Source organism: Sus scrofa, chromosome 6, assembly GCF_054392235.1.
Source record: "Sus scrofa isolate SSC_HxYL_T2T_F1_AM1 chromosome 6, Sscrofa_HxYL_maternal_Yorkshire_Landrace_v2.0, whole genome shotgun sequence".
Lineage (NCBI taxonomy): Eukaryota > Metazoa > Chordata > Mammalia > Artiodactyla > Suidae > Sus > Sus scrofa.
Genome location: NC_139388.1, coordinates 15056430 through 15077031, shown reverse-complemented (window position 1 = coordinate 15077031; position 20602 = coordinate 15056430). Strand labels below are relative to the sequence as shown.

General features: G+C 39.4%; 2 protein-coding genes across 3 annotated transcripts in view; both read left to right on the top strand.

Annotated features, from left to right (window-relative positions):
- HYDIN (HYDIN axonemal central pair apparatus protein) overlaps positions 1-20602 on the top strand; it is a 549453-nt gene that overhangs the window by 101548 nt on the left and 427303 nt on the right. The window lies entirely within an intron of this gene.
- Positions 8931-16816, top strand: CMTR2 (cap methyltransferase 2). Of its 2 annotated transcripts, none has more exons than XM_021093816.2 (2): positions 8931-9009; positions 13236-16816. In XM_021093816.2, exon 2 carries the CDS (start codon positions 13255-13257, stop codon positions 15547-15549), a length of 2295 nt encoding a protein of 764 aa, XP_020949475.2. In that variant the 5' UTR covers positions 8931-9009; positions 13236-13254; the 3' UTR covers positions 15550-16816. The 2 variants fall into 2 exon arrangements, with proteins under 2 accessions (XP_020949475.2, XP_020949474.2); XM_021093815.2 differs by lacking the exon at positions 8931-9009 and adding an exon at positions 9240-9393.

The following is a 20602-nucleotide window of genomic DNA, read 5'->3' as shown; positions in this document are numbered from 1 at the left end:
GTTCCAGGTTGGATGTGGCAACAAAGGAGGTTATTTCAGGTCTTCCAAGGGAAGAGTTTCAGAGATATAAATAGGAGAAACAAATTTTTCATGTGTTGAAGAATTGGATGATGCAGTGAAAATCAGGAGCACACAACTCTTTCAAGAACTTTGACCATGAAGGAGGTAGGGGAGAGATAGGGCAAAGATTGGAGGAAGACGAGGATTTGAAGACTTATTTTTAAGATGGTAGAGATGTACATACCTAAATGTTGATGGAACCAGGAGAGAGGGAAGGGGAAGAGGCTCCTCTCTGCCTTTGGAATGAAGATGAGAGAGAGAAAGGCAGAGAGGGAGAAGAAAAGTGATACAGTAGAGAGAGATACAGGAGAGAAAAATGATTGATGGCATCAGATTCCTTGAGAAGGTGGAAAGACCTGGGACACAGAGAACAGAAGGAGGAGTTAATTTTAGACCCTATGGCACTATAATGGGAGGAATAGAGAGTAGGTAAAGATGCAGATACATTTGGGATGAGTGGCAGAGTTCTGAAGGGGTTCTTTTCCAATGGCTTCTACTTCCTTAGTGAGGGAGGCAGTGAGGTCATCTCCTGACAACGAATGAGAAGACGACAGGGTAGGAAATAGGAGAAGAGTTTGAGGTAGTCTCTGGAAAAGAAAAAGACTGGTCATTTGGAGATACAGAAAGGGAATCAAGGGAGTGGGACAGAGTTGTTTGTTCCACTTTCTTCTTTGTCCACTGTACCCAAGACATGGACCTCTTTTCTTTTTTTGAAATGTTCAGGGGATTCATAATGAATGATCAAGGAGCATGTGGATAAGTTGGGCTTGGGTTCCTCTAGGTCTCTGATGAGCCTATCAACAAGCTCCTCTCCTCTCTCCTGGTCTCAGCTTTGCAGCCAGTTTTGTCATGAGCCTTCCTCAACTTCTTGGCTTGGATGTATGAAAGGATTGTCCGTCTAACTCCAACAGGGACTGTGGCAGCATCAGAGGCAGGCTCTTGGGTTGAGGCAGAGAGAGGATGTTCAGCGAAGGAACTAGACATGAAGAAGTATCTATTTACCGTCTGCTGCAGCAAGGTCCACAAGCTATGGCCTGATCTATGGTCAAATCTGGCCCACTGCCTAATTTGCGCTAAAACTGTATTTTAGTACAGCCATGTCTGTGGTTGCTTTCCAGCTACAACATCAGAGTTGAATGGTCTTGACAGAGGCCTTGTGGCTCCCCAAGCTGAAAATATTTACAGGCTTTACCTTTTACAGAGGATGTTTGTCCACCTTCCATTCTAGAGGAAAGATGGGTGTGTTCTGGAGGAAGGATAACCTTGAGAAAACCCCAATTTCTGAGTCTGTTTTCTTTTCTGCGGAATAGGACACCATTCCTTAAATCATTCTTTCATTTAACAAACATTTATTGATTGTTCACTATGTGCCAGAAGCTGGGAGTGCAGAGATCAATAAGACCCAGGCTTGTTCTTTCAAAGCCCAACAGCAGAGATAGATGGGTAAACAAATAGTTGGAATACTTAGAGATAAATGCTCTGTGCCTGCCATGGGATGTAGTGGAGGTGTCTCTTTGGGCCCAGATGCATCTAGGAAGACTTCACAGGAAAACTGAAGAGGAAGGACTCATCAGCATATAGGGTTGCTGTGGATGAAGATGAAATCAGCCAGCGATTGTTGCAGGCTGAGATACTTTGCTGTACAGTGCTGTGTACGTTGCTGTGTACACACATCCTTTTAAATATTCTTTTACATCATGGTCTATCCCAGGAGACTGGATAGAATTCCCTGTGCTGTACAGTAGGACCTTGTTGTTTATCCATTCTAGATAGAATACTTTGTATCTACTAACCCCAGACTCCGGTCCATCTCCTGCTCCCTCCAAGCTCCCTCTTGGCAATGACAAGTCTATTCTCTTTGTGTTTTGTAGAACCTGTCAAGGTTCATTTGTGCCATATATATTTTTTCTTTTTATGGCCACACCCACAGCATATGGAAGTTCCTGGGCTAGGGGTTGAATTGCTGCAGGCCTATGCCATAGCTGTGGCAACACCAGATCCGAGCCACACCTGTGGCCCATTCCGCAGCTTGTGGCGGTGCTGGATCCCCACCCCACTGAGTGAGGCCAGGGATCAAACTCACATTCTCATGGAGACTATGTTGGGTCCTTAACCCACTGAACTATAATGGGAACTCCTGTTTGGGCCATATATTAGATTCTACATGTAAGTGATATCATATGGTATTTGTTTTACTCCTTCTCACTTCACTTAGCATGATAATCTCTAGTTGCATCCATGTTGCTGTGAAGGCATTATTTCATTCTTTTTTGTAGCTGAATAGTATTCCATTGCATATATGTACCACATCTTCTTAATTCATTCATATGTCTATGGACATTTAGGTTGTTTCCACATCTTTGTTATTGTGAATAGTGCTGCTATGAATAGAGGGTGCATATATCTTTTGTTTTTTTGTTTTTGGCCATACCCACAGCACACTGAATTTCCTGGGCCAGGGATGGAATCTGAGCCGCAGCTGTGACCTATACCTGGCATAGTTCATAGCTGCAGCGACACTGGATCCATAACCCATTGCACAGGGCTGGAGATTGAACCCACACCACTGTAGAGACAATGCCAGATCCCAAACCTACTGTACCACAATGGAAACTCCTGTATGTATCTTTTTGAATATAGTGTATTCCCAAGAGTGGGATTGCTGGATCATATGGTAATTCTATTTTTAGTTTTCTGGAGAACCTCCATACTGTTTTCCATAGTGGTTGCACCAACTTACATTCCCACCACAGTGTAGGAAGGAGGGTTTGGAAGGGGAATTCTTATTAGCACCTAGATAGAAGAGATAGGTGAAGGGAGATGGAGAAAGAACAGTGAGAGAGGCAGAAAGAGACTAAGTGTCAGGGTATCAGTGGGACACAGAGGGCACCATTAAGAACCCTGTCCTAGACACACCTCCCTAGCTGATCAGTGACCATCCAGCAGAACCCAGACAAGGTTTCACAACTGGCCCAACACAGCGCTCTGGGCAGCCACCAATAAGCAATCAGAGTTTGCCCCTGTGATGAAACCTACTGGTGATCTTAAGGTATACACAATCAGTTTGTCAATTACAAAGCACCCTCTAATTGCAATGTGGCATTACTATCAAGTGTTAATAAAGTGAAATGAAATAAAAACCTCACTAATATGGTAATATGTGTAATTGCATCCAGAATTTGACATCCTTTCGGAAAGGTAAACATAACACAAAACGTAATCTATTTTTAAAAAGATTCATTATACTCTTTTCAAATTGAATCTGAGAAGCATACTCATTCCTGAAAATTATTCATCCATGTGATTTAGCTGAACAAACGGGTTTCTACGGGCGTATGGGAGTTTGAATGGGTTTAAGAATGAGGTAGATTGTCCTCTTTTTTTAAAGTTAAAAATTTTGGGGAAACATTTCAAACGTTCAAAGAAGTCTAGAAAATAATATAATACCCATGTATCTACGACCTAGATTTTTAAAGTGCTAGTATTTTGCCACTGCTTCAGAGCTTAATAAAAAGGATAGAAAGATTGCAGATACAGCTGAGATCCCTTTGGGGGCTCTTTCCCATTGCTTCCATCTCCCCAGAGGTTACTATTCTGAGAAGTTAGCATGCAGCTTCCTCGTCTGTGTTTTCATATTTTTACTATGTTTGTATCGATAAGCATCGAACAGAACAGTTTCATGCATTTTAAAATATCACACAAATGGTGAGGCAGTGTAAAACTTCTGCCACTTGCCTTTATCATCCACATTGCGTTTTGGAGACACGGACACGTTCATTTCTGTGCTCATTCATTTTTCCACCTGGGCCTCCTTCCACTCTTTGAAACCTGCCCAAACTGTTAAGTCAGAAAGTAGATACATCTGACAGCTTCTCAGTGGCAGATATGACATACTTTGGCCTCAACTGTCTTCTCTGTTTTCCCTTTTTTCTCCTGGGTCTCCCTCTTCTTTTCCCTCTCCTGCTCTATTCTATTTTTTTTTTTTTTTGGCTGCACCCCAGGCAGCTACGGTGACCATACTGGATCTTTAACCTGCTTTGTCACAAGAGACATCCTCTCTTAAGGATTTTGAATATAAAAAGAAACAGCAAAAGAAAGAAAACTCTGCAAAGTGGGTCTGAATTTAGCACCCTATCCTCCGGAAAAGAATGGACATTTTCAGGAGCACCTATCATCAGATACTGGCTAAGTGCAGAGACCGATAATAAGCACTTTACTTTGATTTGTTAGTCCTCAGTGCAACCCTTGGAGGGCTTCCTAGCCCAAGGTTACAGAGCTAGTGGGTGGAGATTTTAACCTAGGCACTCAGATGCTAGAGCTGATATGCTTAACCTTTCAAAAAGAGAAACCATATTCCAAAGAGGGACAATTCTAAGTGAGCTACTAACAGTAAGAATCCCGAGGGCTGTGCTTTAACAACTCTTGGTATTGATTTCACTTCTACATTAACTATATAATGATTGTTAATAATAAACAGTAACAAAGTACTTACTTAAAAATTCACAGGGTCAGGTGTTACCTCAGTTCAATTTTCTCACTTGAACTTCAGCCGCCCACTGATTTTAAACTGCCTCCAGGATATTTCTGGTTGGCTATTCCTCTATCATCTCTAACTCTATAAAAAACATAGTTTTTCCTTTTCTTCTTTTTTTTTTTTAAAGATTTTTTTCTATTATAGTTGATTTACAATGTTTTATCAATTTCTGCTGTACAGCAAAGTGACCCAGTCATACATCTATATATATATATATATTCTTTTTTTCACATTGTCTTCCACCTCGTTCCATCACAAGTGACTAGATATAGCTCCCTGCGATATACAGCAGGATCTCGTTGCTTATCCACTTCAAATGCAATAGTTTGTACTTACTAACCCCAAACTCCCTGTCCATCCCTTTCTTCTTGACAATCTCCAGTTGTTGCAGATTCTGGCACCTCGGCCTGGCCTCCATGATTCTCTTTATTCTGGTTTTTCACTCCTTGCTGTGGAGTGAATTGTGTCCCCACAAAAATTGAGGCCCTCCCCCTTCAATGTGGAATTTGAGATGGAGCCTTGGGAGGTGGTTAGGTTTAGATGAGTTCATGAGACAGGGGGCCCCCATGACAGAATTCATGACCTCATAAGAAGAGACCAAAGAGCTTGCTCACTCTCTCTCTCTGCCTTGATCTTGGACTTTGTATTGTGAGAAACAAATTTCTGTTGTTTAAGATACCCAGTCTAGGAGTTCACACTGTGGCACAGTGGGTTTGTCTCTGTGGTGATGCCAGTTGGGTCCCCAGCTTGGCACAGTGAGTTAAGGGTCCGGTGTTGCAGCTGTGTCTTGGATTTGATCCCTGGCCTAGGAACTTCCATAGTTGTGCCAAGGGCGAGACAGAAAAAGGAGTTTAAAAAAAAAAAAAAGATACCCAGTCTGTATTTTGTTATATCTGCCTGAACTAAGACACTCCCTATAGGACATTGGATCTTACTGACTTTCCATCCCTTTTCTGCAGTTATCCTTTGTCTTCAGTATTTTTTCATCTGTTATTTTCTTTAGCTTGGCTGGTACTCCCTCTCCCCAAGTAATAATCTCCTAAAGGAAAAATGATTCTCTTTTTCTCATCTTTTCCCTACTGCATTCCCACTTCCTACAACACTTAACCTACCATGTAATACAGCGCTTAGTTGTATAATTTTGTTATTGTTGTTGTTAACATCTCGTGTCTGTGATGAAATGATTAATGCTTCAAGAGTGGACCATGTCTTGGGGTTCCCATCATGGCGCAGTGGTTAACGAATCCAACTAGCAACCATGAGGTTGCAGGTTCAGCCCCTGCCCTTGCTCAGTGGGTTGAGGATCCGGCGTTGCCGTGAGCTGTGGTGTAGGTTGCAGATGCGGCTTGGATCCCGCGTTGCTGTGGCTCTGGCAGAGGCCGGTGGCTACAGCTCCGAATCGACCCCTAGCCTGGGAATCTCCATATGCCATGGGGAGCGGCCCCAGAAAAGGCAAAAAGACAAAAAATAAAATAAAATAAAAATAAAATGCAGAATGATGTTTAATTGTGTGTGATAGCACCCAAAACAGACAAAACTGCTATAACAAGATGTTATTTAGAATTTTTGCATTTGTGTTTAAAAATTTATTGGTTTTAGTAATTTTTAGTTTCTAAACAGTAAGAAAAAAAAAGACTAGGTTGCTGTTTTCAAGCACTTTCCTACAAATACCACCATGTAGATGTTCTACCCATACTTGGATAGACAAATTGGTTACAATTTTTACCATATTTTCTTTCTTTAATAATTATGTTCTTGAAGTTCCCATTGTGGTGCAGCAGAAACAAATCTGACCAGAAACAAGGAGGTTGTGGCCTTACTCAGTGGGTTAAGGATCCATCGTTGCCGTGAGCTGTGGTGTGGGTCACAGACACAGCTCAGATCCTGCATTGCTGTGGCTGTGGTGTAGGCCAGTGGCTCTAACTCCCACTCATCCCTTAGCCTGGGAACCTCTGTATGCTATGGGTGTGGCCCTAAAAAGCAAAAATAAAAATAAAATAAACTGTGGTCTCTCCATACAATGGCATCTACCTATCACTAAAAAGGAACAAACTACAGATGCATAAGACAACATAGATGAAAAGGTTCAGGATGCACTGCTCCGCAGTGTGGTGCCTTGGCACAGTGAATATTTTGAGTTAAAGAAATTGGAGAAATGATAGGTACAGGAAAGACTCTCTAAACTTGCCCCAAAGCTGATCAGAAGAAAATTGGGTTAGGGATGCCCTCTCTATCCTTGGAGGAAAGAAAAATCCTTATCTCCAAAACAAAAGGACATATAGAGGAATCTGGACAAACACAGCTCCCCAAACTTCCCCCAGTTTACCACTCGTAGCTCATACTTATTTGTTACATTTTCCCACGACTTTCCACTTTTCATCAAACCTAGTATAAAAACACTCGGGTTTAACAGTTTCCTCAAATCTTCATTTCCTTGTGAAGGTTCCCATGTCACACAAAACATTAATAAATTTATATGCCTTTCTCTTGGTAATCTATCTTTTGTTACAGAGTCCCAGCTGAGAACCTAGAAGGGTAGAAGAGAAAGACTTTTTTCTCCCTTACTATATATATTTACACTGATACATAAATTTATATATGTAATTACATTGAGTGGAAAGGGGCTGGAAACTAAAAACTGTAAACTAATGATAGAATTTATATGACATTTTAGAATAGGCAAAACTAAACTATAGTGTTAGAAAACAGATTACTGGTTGCTTCTTGGTGGAAGACTGATGGCAAAGGGGCTCAAGGGAGTTTTTTTGAATACTTGATAGGCAGTAGGCAAAAGTGGTTGAATAGCACACTTAAGATCTCAGCATTTGACTATATGTAAATTATACCTTGAAAAAAAGAAAACCAATCTGTGAGTCTGGAAAATCTTGGAAGATCTTTTTCTTCCAATTTTCCATTGGTCCCCTCAAATTCTATAACCCATATCTTCAGTGTTTCATTTTAGCTAGTCAGTGTGTAATTATATTTCATTATGGGTTTTGTTTATATTTTCCCAAAGACTAATGAAGTTGAGCATCTTTTCATATGTTTCTTAGTCTTTCGGTTATCATCTTTTTGTGAAGTTTTTGTTCTGGTATTTTGCCCATTTTTCCAGTGGGACATCTTTTCTCATTTTTTTATAGGAGTTACATACTCTAGATTGAGGTCCTTTGTCGGATATATGTATGGTAAATATCTCCTCTCATTTTATAGGTTGCCTTTTCACTCAGTAGTATCTTATGATGAATTGGTGAATTTTAATGTAGTTCAGTTGATAGAGGACTTTTTCTCTCCTTTTATAAATTTTTGCCCACTTCAAGGTCACGAAGATATTCCCTCATGTTTTCTTATGTTAAAGATAGTTATGCTGTGGGCCACACAGGAAGTCCATTCTTATATATAGATTTAAAATATAGATTGGCAATCCAAATGAAATCTGTGAGGTAAGAGTCCAAATAAAGTTTTTTCCATATGGATATCCAAATATCCTAGCACCGTTTTTTTTTTTTAAAGACTTTTTCTCCATTAATGCATTTTCTGGAAGAAAATTTTTCATGGACATAGCCATTTTCCTTATCTCCAGATGAGCAAACTGAGACCCAGAGAGTTAAAGAGCTGAGACCAGTCATGGAAAGTACTGTATTCTCCTATTTTCACATAATACTGTGTTGGTACATACAGCCTACTAAGGGTTGCATGGTATTTTGTTATATGGATGTACCATAATTTAATTCTCTTAAAGCAGGCATTTAGAGGAAATTATCTTCTATTTTTTGTTCTTGTTATGACACATTTTGTCTAAAGTGAGCCAGCTGTTTGTTTCCTAAAGATAAACTGCTAGGAGTGGTAACTGCCGGATTAAGGTGCAAGGCCATTTTGAGGTATGCCATCTGCAAGGCAAATTTTACTCTTACCCACAGGATGTAAACCTGTTTCTCCATAGATTCATCAACAGTGGCCATTATGGAGCTTTTAAAAATCTGTGCTAAATGAAAACTGATTGTTTTCATTTCCAATTCTTTTTTTTTTTTTTAAACTTTGTACCATATCCCTGTTTGCTATTTTACTTTTAGATGGCCTATGCAAACCTTCTCCCATTTTTCTTCAGAGGGTTTCTTTTCCTACTGGTTTATAAACATATATATGTTATAACAGAGTGTTATCTCAAAATTTCCCTAGTCTGGCTTTTTAATTTCAAATTGTTCTTTGAGCGCTTGCTTTATCTTCGACCGGAGAGCGATTAAAAGCCTCGGACAGCAAGGGCCCTGGTGGGCGTGACCAGCTTATCCAAGAACGATTGGCCCCGCCCCATCCTACGCCTCCACCCACAAAGGGGCGGGGCCAAAGGACGCCTCTTCAGCGCGCGCAGGTGCCATACAGCCCTTAGGGCGGGAGGCTGAAAAGCGAAACTTGCAGAGGTGAGGTTTCCGCGCTGCGCGAGTAGCCGGCGTGCGTAACGTTGACGCGTGACGCCAGCCTGCCTCGAGGCGCACGCGCAGTACGTGTGTCGGGGCTCTCCGGGCTGCAGTCGGCCGGCGTTCGGCGGCGGCGCGGCCGTGGGGAATGCTTCCGCTCTGGCCGTCCTGAGGGCGGTGCCCTGCATCTTTCCAGCCCTCCTTCCGGTCCTCTGAGCGCGCCACTTCCCGTCACTGTTGCGGGGGTGGGGCGCCGAAGACCTGAAGGGGCGTCGCTCCCGGGAATCTTCCCTGGGAGTCTTAGGGGAGAATGCCCTCCTCCAGTGAGGAGAGTGAGTGAAGCGCAGCCGCCCTAGACCCTGGGGGCTGAGGTGGGCGTGAGCGAAGGTAATCCTGGCCCGGGTTCGGAGCCCTTACCTCCTTCAACTTTTCGGGCGGGAGAGGCAGGGACTGGGACTGAAGTTTCTCCGGGTCAGGGAGCGGGCCGCTAGAGTGGAGCTTGGGACTCACTTCCACCAGAAGAAACGAGGTCTTGGGTGCCCCTGGCCCAGAGTAATGCGCTGGTTACCCACTCGGCATTATTTTCACCGTTGCTGGGAGCAGGAGTTGGTGGAAACACTTCTAAAACTCCTTTGTATGTGTTAATTGAAGCGGTGACAACTGTTGAGATCTTGGCGGTTTTGTGTTAGGCTGGTGAATTTTGCACTTATTCCCGTGTAGCTTTAGGCGGGGGTTACATGATTTCCTACTCGACTCTGCACAAGAAGAATGGCAATACCCTCGTTGCAGAATTATGATGCCACAAAGCTCTATGGATTCCTTAATGAAAGGGACAAAGAAACACACTGGAAACTTTTCCCTTATATCCCCTAAAGCACAAGCTTTTTTGTTGTTGTACCTCGAGGTGGTAGAGTCAAGTTGAAGTGTATTATTATGACTTAAACATTCACAACCTAATCAGTGGAGCGCCTTTTGTGCCAGTTGTTGGAGAGATACTTATTGTTTGTAATAAGCACTGTTCTAGCCTCTTGGGATGATAAATGGGTAAACAAAACAAGGATCCCTGCCCTCTGGAGCTTAGATTGTAGTTTTGGGAAGACAAGTAATAAACAGTAAACATAAATAAGTAAATTACATATTAGAAGGAAGAGAGGGCCACAGAAAAAAGGAAAAAAAAAATAAAGCTAGGTGCTCACTTTTACTATTGGTAATGCAAGGTGCTGGTTTAAATTCGGATGTCAGGGCAGATTTCACAGAGAAAATGACTTTTGTGTAAATACGTGAGGGAGATGAAGAAATGAGGGAAGAGCATTCCAGGCAGAGGGCCCTATGACCTATGCAAAGATTTTCCAGTAGCAGTGTGCCTAGGGACTTCAGGGAACAGCAGGAAAACCTGTGTAGCTGGAACACAATGAGTATCAGAGGGGTAGTATTAGAAAATTGGGTGAGAGATAGGGCGGGGCTGGAGGGCATACCTCTTCTAGGGCCTTGGAGGTTACTCTAAATAAAGACTTGGGCAGTTTGAATGAAATGGGGAACAAACACGTTGCAGCAGTTTTGAGCAGAGCAGCAATACACTCTAGATTTTACAAGGTTACTCTGGTCAGTGTGTTCAGAATAGAATGTATAAAGTAAGGATAGCAAAGAGACCAGTGAGAAGGCTATGATAGTAATCTAGGAGAGAGTTGACAGTGTGGACAGTCAGGAGGCTTGTAGCTGGAGGTGGGTGAGAAGTGGTTGGATTCTGGAAATTTGATAGTAGGAAACAATATTTAGATAAGTTGTGGATTACCGATCTGAACATCATTCAATATATAATTTATATGCAAATATATATGATTTTGGTCCATGCGCCACAGGTATAGTCATGAACAAGGGGGATGTTTGAATCACTAGTTGTTTTCCTGTGAAAGTAATTGCCTATTAGGTAAGATTTCAGAGCTTACCTCCAGCCATTAATTAGTATGTGAGTTTAATTACTCAAATCAGACTTTTTCAAAAATAGGGAATAGTTGAGATGTTTGTAAAAGTGTTTGTAGTTTCCAGTGAGCACAGTGTGAATTAGGATAGAATAATTTTTTGTAAGAAACTTTAATTTGCATTTATTTACAGTTTTAGTGAGTGTGAAAATGCCTCCTTTTTGCCTCTTCTTTCAGAAATTTCTTTCAGAAACTTGTCTAAATATAGCTTCTACCAGTAAAAAAATAGATTTAAGATAAGAAAAAGATGTTAATAGGTAATTGTGACTCTTATCCACAATTTTCATGCAGTATGTAAATATATTGTGTTAAACAGAAATGACTAGGGAGATATTTTAAGAAGCGAGAAGACTTATAAACAATTTAAACAAAATATAAAAGTATAAAAAAGTGTGTTAACAGTACAGAATAAAATAGATATAGGGTAATAACTAATTATTTAATACCATCAAATATATTAAATATATTAAACTGTGGAAAAAAAAGAACAGTACAAAAATGCTAATAGAATATATTCTTCTGGCTGTTACTGTATTTTTTGTAGTGCTATCTCACCCTTAACTCCACTCTTAATCATCAGACCGGTATAGAATGTATTGAATATGCTAAGTAGATCCCATAAAGCACCTCTTGATTACCACTGTGTCAACAAGTGCCATGTAGTACTCATTGCTTATCTGCTGGAATTTAGATTTTCGAACACTCTGCCTTTAAGCCTTACATTTTTTATACCCCTTTCTTTTTCCAGTGGACAGATGTTTTTGGTTTCTTAGGCAGTGTTAGAACACAGATTGTAGGGTGACTATTTGTAATAGGTATAGTCAGTAAGGGTATTTGTTCAGTTTAAAATTATTCTCTCAGAGTTCCTGCTTTGGTGCAGTGGGTTAAGAATCTGACTGTAGCAGCTCGAGTTGCTGCGGTGGTGCGGTTTGATCCCTGGTGCAGCGCATTAAAGGATCTGATGTTGCCACAGCTGTGGTGTAGTTTGCAGATGTGGCTAGGATTCAGTGCCTGGCCTGGGAACTTCAGTATGCTGTGGGTGCGGCCCTAAAATTAAAAAAAAAGTTGTTCTAGGAGTTCCCGTTGTGGCTCAGTGGTTAACGAATCTGACTAGGAACCATGAGGTTTCGGGTTTGATCCCTGGCCTCGGTCAGTGGGTTAAGGATCCGGCATCGCCATGAGCTGTGGTATAGGTTGCAGATGCGGCTCGGATCCCGTGTTACTGTGGCTCTGGCGCGGGCCGGTGGCTACAGCTCGAATTAGACCCCTGGCCTGGGAACCTCCATATGCCTCGGGTGCGGCCCTAGAAAAGACCCAAAAAAAAAAAAAAAAAAAATTACTCTATTGAAGTGTCTTAAGTTTTTGTGGCAAGAAAAAATAATAGTACTGTCAGACTGTCAGCATGGAGCTGTCTGACCAACACGGTGAGACAGGAATCTGTATTTTAGAGACATGCCTGGATGAACTATAGGTCAGTTTAAGCACTGGCAGGAGACTAACCCGTCTGTTATATCACAGTTAATAAGCAGTATGGTGACGAGTGTCAGTTGGTGGCCTGTACAGGTGTTGGTACCACCAAAGTGCCTGACTTAGCAAGAGAGTGTGATGTGGACAGAGAACATATTTGGCAGTCCTGGTAGGTGAGTAAGTGGGTGGTGGCAGAGAAGTCTGGTAGCAGGACTAGTGCTGGGTTTAGGTGCAGCAACCTCTTCTGGAAAGAAGTGAGATTTAGAGGGAGCTTAAAAAAAAAGCTAAAAATCATTTGTTAGAATTTGATCAGAGGTCATTCAGGGATGAATCTTAGTTTGAGCAAATGTTTGAGGCCCTGTGGGTAGTATCTCAGCCATGGTTAGAGGAGAACTTTGGGGAGGAGCTAGATGGTTTACTTTGGTATTAAAAGCTGCCATTCGCTGATGAATATTTTTTGGTATATGCTTTTTATATGCTAGCATGTTTTACCCTCACCTAAAAAAGTGATACCTCAATTTTTAAGAAACTGAGATGTAATGTTATTTGCTCAGGGCACTTACCAAACTGTAAGTGGCAGTGCTGGAGTTTGAGCCTTGGCCTGTTGGATATCAAAACCTTTACTCTTTCTTTATGACAGATTGCCTCATTATGTAATGAATGGTGCTGACATTTATCTTCCCATTTTATGTGGTTTGTCATGAGTGTGATCCCACTTGCTGTGGATGAGATTTCACTCACTAATAAATTTGAGTCATTTAATTATGTGTTTTCTTTTTCTAGATTTTAATTTAATTTGAAAATGAATAAGTGCAGAAAGCCACCACTGGGTTCAAGTCCTGAGACATTCAGCCCAGATATTCTTGCTGACATTTTTGAACTTTTTGCCAAGAACTTTTCTTATGGTAAGTCACCTAATAATGAGTGGCAGTTACCAGATCCCAGTGAGCTTTTCACCTGTGACCACATGGAATTTAATGCATTTCTTGATTTGAAGAACTCCCTAAATGAAGTAAAAAACTTGCTTAGTGATAAGAAACTGGATGAGTGGCACGAGCACACGGCTTTCACTAATAAAGCTGGGAAAATAATTTCTCATGTGAGGAAATCTATGAATGCTGAACTTTGTACTCAAGCGTGGTGCAAGTTTCATGAAATTTTGTGCAGCTTTCCACTTGTTCCTCAGGAAGCTTTTCAGAATGGAAAACTGAATTCTCTCCACCTTTGTGAAGCTCCTGGAGCTTTTATAGCTAGTCTCAATCACTACTTAAAATCCCATCGATTCCCTTGTGAGTGGAGTTGGGTAGCTAATACTCTGAATCCATACCATGAAGCAAATGACAATCTTATGATGATTATGGATGACCGACTTATTGCAAATACCTTGCATTGCTGGTACTTTGGTCCAGATAACACCGGGGATATCATGACCGTGAAATATCTGACTGGACTTCAGAATTTCATAAGCAGCATGGCTACTGTTCACTTGATCACTGCAGATGGAAGTTTTGATTGCCAAGGAAACCCAGGTGAACAAGAAGCTTTAGTCTCTTCTTTGCATTACTGTGAAGTTGTCACTGCCCTGATGACTCTTGGAAATGGTGGCTCTTTTGTTCTGAAGATGTTTACTTTGTTTGAACATTGTTCCATAAACCTGATGTACCTGCTAAACTGTTCTTTTGACCAAGTCCATGTTTTCAAACCTGCTACTAGCAAGGCAGGAAACTCAGAAGTCTATGTAGTATGTCTCTGCTATAAGGGAAGAGAGGCAGTCGATCCTCTGTTGTCTAAGATGGTGCTCAATTTTGGGTCTGAAATGACCAGGAAAGCTCTCTTTCCCCATCACCTGATTCCCAAATCTTTTCTTAAAAGACATGAAGAATGTTGTATGTTCTTTCATAAATACCAGCTGGAGACCATTTCTGAGAACATTCGTCTGTTTGAGTGCATGGGAAAAGGGGAACAAGCAAAGCTGAATAGTTTAAGGGATTATGCTGTTCAGTATTTCATGCAAAAGTTTCAGTTGAAGCCTCTTTCTAGAAATAATTGGCTAGTAAAAAAATCTAATATTGGTTGTAGTACAAATACAAAATGGTTTGGGCAGAGGAACAGGTATTTTAAAACGTATAATGAAAGGAAAATGCTGGAAACCCTTTCATGGAAAGATAAGGTGGCCAAAGGGTACTTTAATAGTTGGGCTGAAGAACATGTTGAATATCATCCTGGGCAGAGTTCTGTTTTAGAAGGGACAGCTTCCAATCTCGAGTGTCATTTATGGCAGATTTTACAGGGAAAGAAACTGCCAAAGGTAAAGTGTTCCCCTTTCTGTGATGGTGAAATTTTAAAGGCTCTTAATGAAGCAGTTGAAAAGTCATTAGGAGGAGCCTTGAATTTGGATTCCAAACTTAAACCAAAACATCAGTATTGTTCTTGTCACGTTTTTTCTGAAGAATTGATATTTTCTGAGTTGTTTAGCCTTACCAAGTGCCTTCAGGATGAACAGGATGTAGAACCTAGCAACCACATAAAGTGCCTGCTTGTGGGTTTTCCAACGCTCCATGATATCAAAATGCGTATACCATTGGAAGTTCATCTCCTGGAATCAGCTGAACTCATGACTTGTAGCTGTTCATTGCTTCATGATGGAGACCCAGCATACCAGCAGTTATTTTTGGACTGCCTTCTACATTCATTGCAGCAGCTTCGTGTGGGAGATGTTATGATTTTGCCTATACTTTCTTGTTTTACAAGATTTATGGCTGGTTTGATCTTTGTACTCCACAGCTGTTTTAGATTCATCACGTTTTCTTGTCCTGTATCCTCTGAGCCCCTGAACACTTGTGCAGTCCTGCTATGTGTTGGTTATCAGGACCTTCCAAATCCAGTTTTCCAATATCTGCAGAATGTGAATGAGTTGTTGGGTGCTTCGGTTAACTCTGACACACCCCAGCAGGTTTTACAGTTTGTGCCAATGGAGGTGCTCCTGAAGGGCTCACTACTGGATTTTTTGTGGGATTTGAATGCTGCCATTGCTAAAAGGCATTTGCATTTGATTATTCAAGGAGAGAGAGAAGAAATCAGCAGCCTTCAGTTGTGAAATTGAACTCATCCTTTCTGAGATTTAAACTTTATGGCTTCTTACAGTTGCCATTGTTATTGCAACCTTATGCTACTAATTTAAAAGCGTTTATTTTGAGGAAAGGCCAACTTTTGCATCATTTAAAGTCTCATTATTTCTGGAAAGCCGTCAGCTAGTTCTGAAAAGCCGTCAGCTAGTTCTGACCTCTAGCACACACACACTCACGGCAGCGAGTTTTCCATGTGGTAGATTCTGTGCAGTGATGATATTCAGCCTCAAACTTAAGAGTTGTGTATGTGCGTGGGGTGAACACACCCATGTCTGCGTATGCAGTTTAGTTGGTCTTACTTATCTGCTTAAGAATTGCACCTGTGTGCCTTCGTTCAAATTAGATTTTTTTCCAACTGATTTTTTCTCAGTGGCTAATACCGTTAATGAATTGATGGAGATTGCTGATGAAAGTAGATGAGCCACTCTTCAGCAACACTGTTTTCCCTTAATGTGGATTTGAGGAACTCATCTTGCCAGACATCCTGATATGTGCCACTCATTGCCTTTAGGTCATTGATCCAATTTACTCCTGTGGTTCAAATGAAGCTACCGTGGTGTTCTGTAAATATTTTACAACCACAGCCATCAAACCAGAAAGGATATCAGGACAGCTTCAAACCAAAGATCATGTTTAAAACAATGAGAAATTATTGTGTCTTAAACACTCCTCTATCATGAAAGTTCTTCATTTAGCAACTGTCGTAATTTTGAACTTCTGGGAAACAACTGAGAATGAAAAGATTTTTTCAAATTACAAAATAGTGTTTATGGTCATTCAGTATTTATGGCTTATTCGTATTGGGGACATATGAATGTGATGAATATAGTGAATATTGAAGAAAAAATTTAACACTTTCCGAATGATGGTATAACATTTAGAAATTTTTAGTCTTTACTAATAGTACTCTTTTTTTCAGGATGAAAGTAGCACTTTACCAAAAGATTAACCGGGAGAGGGTTATTTTATCAGTTATGTTTGATTTCTTTTGAATTATATGTATTTGCCAGTATAAGTGGGCTATTCTGGCCGATTGTATTAAGCAGGTCTTCATTACTTTGAAATTAAAGTGGAAAATATTTGTATTTTCACATGTACGTTTTAGACATTTTTGTTAGTTTTATGAAAAAGACATTCTTTGATGTATTCGGTTGATAAATATTAATCTGATTTTTTTCATGTTCTTTGCTATTTTAAGTTCCATTATAGAGTCATGAATAAAGTCATTAGCAGAAAGATTTTGTGTTCATTTTTTTAAAAGAGAATCATGGGGTAAGTTAAAAATATAGCTTAGAAACACTTTTTTTTTTTTTTAAAGGAGGGTTTGAATGGGCGTTAATGTTCCTTCATTTCCTCTGATTTGTATTCATTAAAAATCTAGTCCTTAGTGTTGTAATATTTATGGAAGCTTTACTTCGGGAAAGAAATTGAATACTTAAGAGAGGGAGGAAGGGGGTAGATTTAGTTCTTGCCTGGGAGGGTTTGAGTCCTGCAGGTAGACTTCTGAAAGAAATGTGATTTCCTACTGGTGATTTTATGGAAGATGTTACAGTTATATAGTGATAGAAATCTGATAGAAAATTGGTTACCAAGAGAGAATTAAAAACCACTCTTGGGAAACCATTTTGCACTTAATAGTCTTTATGCTTTGTTTGCTTTAGTCCAATGTAATCACTTAGTTTATTCTTTTTAAAAACCAGTTGACTATAATAAAGCTGAAAGCCTAGGTCCAGGTTCTGGTATTAAAATTTTACTTTAGGCCCCTCAAATAAGTATTGAGTGCTTAGAAGAGAACATTAACCTGTGTTGGAATATATAACACGCTGGTGTATACTAGAATGTGTTTTGATTTTTAATCCGCTGTTTGAGATCATTTGCTGTTTATCTAGTTTATTGGATTTATATTTGCTTGAAATATGAGAACAGCTTGAAGGTTCAAATTGAACTGGATACCTGATAGGTACCAGTGATTTATAGGAATTTCTCTTTGAGAAAAAGGGGAAGAAAAGAGCTGTCCCAAAAATGAATAAAGTAGAGAAGGACAGTGAGGTGAGAGATAGTTTGTATAGTTTATCAAGGTAGTTACTGCTATTTAAAAAACTTTTTTTGGTAGGTCTTATGATTTTTAACTTAATTGTGATGCTCTTTGACAAGAATTTTTAACAGCTAGAAAACTTAAACATCACAGATGTGTTTCCTAATGAACTTAGAGAAAGAAGTTTTATACTTTTAGTTTCAATATTAATTTTTGTTCTCCCTAAGGAAAAAGTCTGTTTATTTGTTTTTTTTTTTTTTGGCTACACCTGTGGCATATGAAAGTTCCCTACACTGCAGCTGCAGCAATGCAGGATCCTTTAACCCACTGTCCCAGGCTGGGGATTGAACCTGTGCTTCTGCAGCCACCTGATCTGCTGCACCTGGGTTCTTAACCCACTGTGTCACGGGGAGCTCCATAGTTTTATATTGTAATGAGGGCTTTTGTATGTTATCTTAATGTTGCATAAATAATGTGTTGAAAATACCTTTTCTGAAATAAATTTAAAATCCAATTTCGTGGACTTTCTCCATCTTTATGGTAGTTATTTTGTTTAAAAAGATTTCTGTTGGGAGTTCCCGTCGTGGCTTGGTGGAAACAAATCTGACTAGCATCTGTGAGGATGCAGGTTTCATCCCTGGCCTTGCTCAGTGGGTTAAGGATCCGGTGTTGCCATGATCTGTGGTGTAGGTCATAGATGGTGTTGCTGTGGCTGTGGTGTAGGCCAGCGGCTACAGCTCCCATTTGACCCCTAGACTGGGAACCTCCATGTGCTGAGGGTGCGGCCCTAAAAAGACAACAACAACAAAAAATTTGTGTTAAAAAAAGTTTTTTTCTACTCTGAAGATCTTGGAGTGGAATGAAAGAAGCAAGATATTAGGAGAGTTGGAAAAAACATGTTTCTTGGTACGTTTGTTAACCAGGTTTTGAGAACTAAACCTTATCCTTTATTTCCAGATGAGATCATTAATTGAATAGTTTAACATTAGTTATCATACTATGGTGTGAATATATGGAATCAGTTAATACCTCACACTTTTAGAAATGAAAATGTTGATTTATAAACCCAATAAAATCTTACTTTCCGTGTTTAAACACTTAATACTTTTCCTTGATTTTTAAAAAAGGGCAAAATATTTCGTTTAGTGTATTTTTACTTTCCAAGCTGAAAAAGAGAAAAAGATTTTCAGTTTTGCTTCAGTATTTTAAATTGTTTTAAGCGGTAAATGGTGAACATTTTTTATAAGACCAGTACATGCTTATAAATATTTTAACCAAAGCATAAAATGTTTTCTGTTAATTTTTATGTTCTGAAAAATAAAAATATTTATTGATTACATTGGTACAGTTGAGCCTTATTTAAATATCTTTTGTAATTGTGATACAATTTGAACAGAACTTAGATTTAATATAGGTTAATCCCTTTTTTAAATGATGAAAAATTATTATTATACTTAGATGATACAGATATGCAAGACTTGGCTGAAAATTTGTTTATAACATAGTTACTGTTGAAAAGATAGACTCAATTATTTGATAATAGGTCTCCCCACCCTTTTTTTTTTTTAAGTTAAAACTCATTTATAGCTGGTCGTAGTAGAATAAGTATAAAATTTCCATTTCCCTAATAAATTTCTATTTGAACGGTAAATGTTTTTCTGGGTTGGCCTAATGGCCAAGTAGCAAAAACTAAATGCTTGATAGTACATGTATTAAGCCCTGTTTGTATGTTTTAGGTCATGTAATTAAAAAGCAATACTCTTCAATAAATTTGTAATAAGTTGTTAGTTATTATTTTGCCCTTCCAGTCAGTACATTCTTTGGTTATATGAAAGTTTATATAACATTTTTCAGGAAGGAGGATTTCCCCCTCTCCCCCCATTCTGTTAGTTGTTTTTTTCTTAGTTTTGGCTAATACAGAAAATGAAGGTAACTTATTTTTGGGTAAGTATAAGTTTATACTGGGATGTTTTGGAAAGAAGTGAAGCTACTTTATGGCCACAGATATGGAAAATGCCAGCTGTTCTTTATTAGTAAAACTGTTTAGGAACTCTCTGTCACTGCGCATACGTTAACATTTAATTTCACTCACCTAAAAGTTTTATATAAGTCTAGGAGTTCTCATTGTGGCTCAGTGGTAATGAACCCGACTATTATCCATGAGGATTCAGGTTCAATCCCTGGGCTCTCTCAGTGGGTTAAAGATCTGGTGGTGTGATTTGCTGTGGTATAGATCACAGATGTTTCTGGTATCTGGCGTGGCTGTGGCTGTGGCCGGCAACTATAGTTCTGTCTGACCCCTAGCCTGGGAACTTCCATATGCCACAGGTACGGTCCTAAAAAACAAAACAAAACATAGGCTAACCTGCTTATTTTCGTGTATAGGTTGTGTGCTTGTTTACAGATTATGCCTTAATAGTGTTAAGGCTGTTTCTTGCTGTTTCTTTAATTTTCTTGAAATCTGGGTTGTTGTGTCCTTTACAGAGTGTCTTAGTAGATTAACTAGGTGTAATCATTCTATGTTCATTTATACCAAGTGCAGGAACATCAGTTTAACCTGTTAACAGGGATTTGATATTATTTAATATTGCAACCACATTGTTGATTTTTGGCTTAAATTTGTTATGATGTAGTTAAGGAACACATTTTTTAGAGATTGTTCTTTTTCTCTAAACTGTATATTATGCTGAAAAGACTTGTTTTTTCAAAGTCTACAGTATATTTGTGGATAAAACAGTTTTGTTTATATGTGTATCTGCATCTTTTTCCTCCTTAAGATTGTACATCAACATGAAATTAATTTACTAGGCAAAGACAGTTGTGCTTTTCCTGTCTAGACTTGGAGTTTCTATTCTGTTTCCAGTGAATGCCAGGATTGAACAATTAGTCTTTATAGTAGGTGAGAAAATTAAAACCACAAACATACCTTAACAAATTTCTTTTTTTTTGCTAGAATAAACATCATTCTTAAAACTAACCATTAACTG

Excerpts from the sequence above, each read along its gene's own strand:
- CMTR2 (XM_021093816.2), top strand. The coding sequence starts at position 13,255 with ATGAATAAGTGCAGAAAGCCACCACTGGGTTCAAGTCCTGAGACATTC.